The sequence below is a fragment of the Nematolebias whitei genome, chromosome 1 (assembly GCF_014905685.2).
Source record: "Nematolebias whitei isolate Nwh7 chromosome 1, NemWhi1, whole genome shotgun sequence".
Lineage (NCBI taxonomy): Eukaryota > Metazoa > Chordata > Actinopteri > Cyprinodontiformes > Rivulidae > Nematolebias > Nematolebias whitei.
The window spans coordinates 24,888,307-24,892,448 of record NC_056498.1 but is presented as its reverse complement, the minus strand read 5'-3'; the positions used below and the strand labels follow the sequence as shown (position 1 = coordinate 24,892,448).

Below are 4,142 nucleotides of genomic sequence, written 5' to 3'. Positions count from 1 at the left end.
TATCATTAGCAGTATTAGCATTAACATTGGTAGAACTAGCATTAGCCGTATTAGCATTAACAGTAATTGAACTAACATTAGCAGGGGGCCGAGATGGGGTAGAGGTAGGGCAGCCAACCTGGGACCAGAAAGTCCCAAGCTCGATCCCCAGCCATTCCCACATGTTGTGGTGTCTCTGAGCAAGACACCTAATCCCTAACTTTAATTGCTCCCCGGGTGCTTGCAAAGCTGCTCACTGCTCCACCTGGGTGTAATATCCCAGGTGCGATGGGTTAAATGCAGAGAACTAATTTTGCCATTGTATGGGAACATACAGTGATGACAACACATGGCACTTTATTATTCATTAGCATTAACATTAATAGAACTAGTATTAGCAGTATTAGCATTAACACCAGTAAAATTAGCATTAGCAGCAGTATAGCTGTAGTCATCGCTTTATAATGCCGTTTTGGTCTGTAGTTTTTTGCAGTATGACTGACAGGAAGTTGTATTATAGAACCAACAAGGTTATTATCAAAGAGCTGATAGATGGAAACTTGTCTCACAGTAGATAATAGAATGGAAGATGATTAATCTATCTGGTCCTGGGTCAGGCCTTTGCAGGATTTCTTCCTGTTCTTCTATTCATCAGCTGTAAGTAGTATTTAAGGCCCGGCAATTCTTTTGTCTTCCACATGTTCACATTCTGATTTTTATTAATTTTTAACCACACGTCATCATTTACTCTTATACAGAAAATGAGTGGAAAAAGCTGTGAAAGGTCAAATGAAAACATTGATTTAAAAAAAGACCTTTAAAAAGCCAGAAGAGCTCCTGATAAGTTTTTGAAATAAATGTTTAAAACAAAGTCCTTAGACTATTCACACGGGATTAGTTTTACCTAGGGACCACATGCTATTTGTAATAATTACGGCAATTGTCTGTGTTGTTAATCCCGTGTGAATCAACCATGTCAGTAATTTGTAAAGTAAAAATTCCCTTGCAAATTACCTACTATATTTTGCTGAACTCCGAGGTCCTGTGATAATACTAATCCAATGTGAATAGGCATCTCTGTGATTTGGACAGAAATGGGTGGGATCCGATACGTAATGAGGTGGTTTTTATTTCCTGGGTGCATTTTTATTTGCTTTTGGCAATGGAGGCTGCATTGGAGGGCATAAATAACCTGTTGTGTCCTGGACCAGCAAAAGCCTATTGACCCGTAACGGTTGCCAAAAATAAAAAAAAAATCTGAAGAGAAGGCGCAAAATTGTATGCAAATGGTGGCTCACAATACGCAGCGCGTTAACATCATATCTGGAAGATGTCCATAAATTTCAGGCAAATCTCAGGCTTTGGTTATCCTGTGTGAATGTGCCACATAAAAAGCAGACGTTGGGGAGTAATTTATTTATTACATGTGGTTCCTAGGTAAAACGAATCCCGTGCGAATAGGGCTTAATTGTTAGCCTTCAATGTATGTGTTGGGGATGATGCTAAGCTACTACCACACTGACATTTATTTAAATATTTGTGAAAATGACTATCGTGATCCATTTTTCTTCCGTACGTTTATTGGCGCGATTCGTGTCCCACAGTTTTCAAGCTATTTCAACATGTATCAAAACGTTTGGCTCTTTCAGGACAATCCTGCTATGAATTTTGTTATTGGTGCACTTTCAGCTTTTTGAAATATTTAGTCTTTTCTACCATTTTTTTCTCTCAGAAATTTAATTGAGCTCATTTTACATCCTTCAAATCTTTAGATGCGTTTAGAACCCTTTACTGCTCCGTTCACATTTTGTTTTGCTTCAGCTTCTTTCAGCTTCCTTGTGTAAATTTAAACCTTTTTTTTTCAGCTACTTTGAGCTAATTTCAGATGTTTTTTCATCTGTTTTGTGCTTTCAGATTTTTCTGCCAACTACAACATTTTTGTGCTTCTTCTAATTTCTTTCTGCTAATTTCAGCTTATGTGCCTTTCTGCTTATTTCTGCAATTTAGCCATTTTGCTGCTAATTTAAGCTTTTTCAGCTAATTCCACATTTTTTGCACTCATTTAAACATTTTTCAGCCTAATTCAGAAAAAAATGTGCGCTCTTCACTTCCTTCTGGTAATTTAAGCTTCTTTCATTTTTTTTTAGCGTCTGCTAATTTAATCTTTTTTTCAGATAATTTCTACTTTGTGTGCTCATTTCTGCTTCTTTCAGCATAATTGGGCAAACATGTTCTTTCAGCTTTCTTCTGCTATTTAAGCTTGTTCTACCCTTTCAGCTACCTTTTAGAAAATTGTAAAGCTAATTTCAGCCGTTTTCAGAGAAATTCCAGTTTTTTCTTGGTAATTCCTGCTACTTTCAGCCTAATTAACTTATTTATGCTAATTTCAGCTTTCACTCCCATCAGCTTCTTTCAGCTAGTTTCAGCGTTTTCTGCTATTTCAGCTACTATTTAGCTGTTTTTATGCAAATATTTTTCAGCTAATTTCACATTTTTGATCTAATTTCAGGTCTTTCCACGTCCTTCTCGTAGGTTAAGCATATTTCTGCCTTACCGGCTACTTTTGAGAAGTTTTTTTGCTAATTTAGCTTTTTTAGCTGTTTTACTATTTTTTTGTGCTCATTTTTGCTTATTTATACGTAATCAGCAAATATGTGTTCTTTCTGCTTTCTTCTACTAATTTAGGCTCATTCTTCCATTTCAGCTACCTTTCAGCTTGTTTTTTTTTTAGCTAATTTCAGCTGTTTTTCAGCAAGTTCTTCAGCAATAAGAGTTGCACTGCATTTTTGCAGGAAATGCAATTTCTCTAGTTTTGGGTTTAAAGTCAGTTAGCTGTGGTGACCTTCTCTAAAATCTGTGTAGTGCTTCATGAGATATTTTGCACGCATGCAGTTTCATGGTCTCCTGCCCTTCATGGTGGCTGGTGATGAAGATGACGAGACGTTCTGCCTCACTGGACTCTTTCTGTTCAGTCCTGTTCATGTGTGATTTGATCTTTTAGACTGTCAGAGGGCTTCCAGCTTGGTATGAGCAGAGAGTGACACCCGTCTCTCCTAAAGATGAGCCAGCAGGGTTATGTTGCTGCCCCTCCCTACTCCCAGGCCCAGCCGGGGATGGGGGGCTACCAAGGTGGATTTGGAGCTGCTCCTACCCAGCCCCTCTATGGACACTACGGAGGACCACCTCAGTCATTTAGTGCTCCACCAGCAGGTATAGTACTACAGTACTACACATTACCAGACTTTCGTTGACTGCTGTGCAACTATTTTCATAATTTAAACTGCACAGTGACGCGTTTCCGACGGTGACGCGTTTCCGACACTGCAATATCTCATACAGACATACACGGTGTGTGTTACTCACTGCAGGTATGATGAAAGCACCTGCTGCTTCTGCTGCTGGAACGCCCCCCCTTCCTGTGTCCAGCTCGTACAATTCAAACGTCCAGCAGAACGGTGCCCATCCACCAAGGTAACTTATCAAACAGTAGCAGCTCTGAAAGCTATATTTGACCAAGACAGACACTTTCTCTCCTAAATAATGACGAAATTTCACGTTATATAGAAAATAGAGTTCTGTTTGAATTCTAAAAGATGGTTATTCAGTAATAATTTGTCTAGAACAGTTTGCTGCACGTGTTTGTTTATTGCAGCAAATAGCTTTTTCACTTTTAGAGTACTTTGCCAATCTCTGCCCACTTTGAGCTCTCTCTGCTGCGCAGGTATCCTCCTCCATCTGTATCTGCTCCGTACAGCCAACCTTCACACTCTGTATACAACAACATGGCTTCCTCTGGCCCCCCTTCAACACTGCAGCTCACTAATCAGATGACTTCTATGAACTTGGCCAACTATGGTGGGTTTGCTGTTTTTGAACTGCTACACCATAAAACATTTTGATTATTGTCATCTGGCTGAAGGCATGAGGCTGAGATTTACAAAGATAAGCCTTTTTAACTGGGGGGGACATTCTTACTGTCATATTTTAATTGTGCAGCTTCAGGTCCCGTGCAGAACCCCCCACCTCCAGCAAGCTCTGTGGCCCAGCAGCCTTTTCAGACACCACCTCCATTAATGGGTCAGCAGCCGATGTCTCCGAGCCCCCAGTCAATGCACATGGTGCCTCCACCACAATCTCCTCCTGCAGGCATGTCAATAAGTGGC

General features: G+C 39.9%; 1 protein-coding gene across 1 annotated transcript in view; it reads left to right on the top strand.

The window, feature by feature from the left end:
- Nucleotides 1-4,142, top strand: part of sec24d (SEC24 homolog D, COPII coat complex component) — a 79,177-nt gene that overhangs the window by 52,415 nt on the left and 22,620 nt on the right. Inside the window, exons 2-5 of the mRNA XM_037686456.1 lie at nucleotides 2,981-3,189; nucleotides 3,348-3,450; nucleotides 3,701-3,834; nucleotides 3,976-4,142. The exon at nucleotides 3,976-4,142 is cut by the window's right edge and continues 85 nt beyond it. Coding sequence (XP_037542384.1) covers nucleotides 3,039-3,189; nucleotides 3,348-3,450; nucleotides 3,701-3,834; nucleotides 3,976-4,142 — 555 coding nt within the window. The 5' untranslated portion in view covers nucleotides 2,981-3,038. The remainder of the gene's footprint in view (nucleotides 1-2,980; nucleotides 3,190-3,347; nucleotides 3,451-3,700; nucleotides 3,835-3,975) is intronic.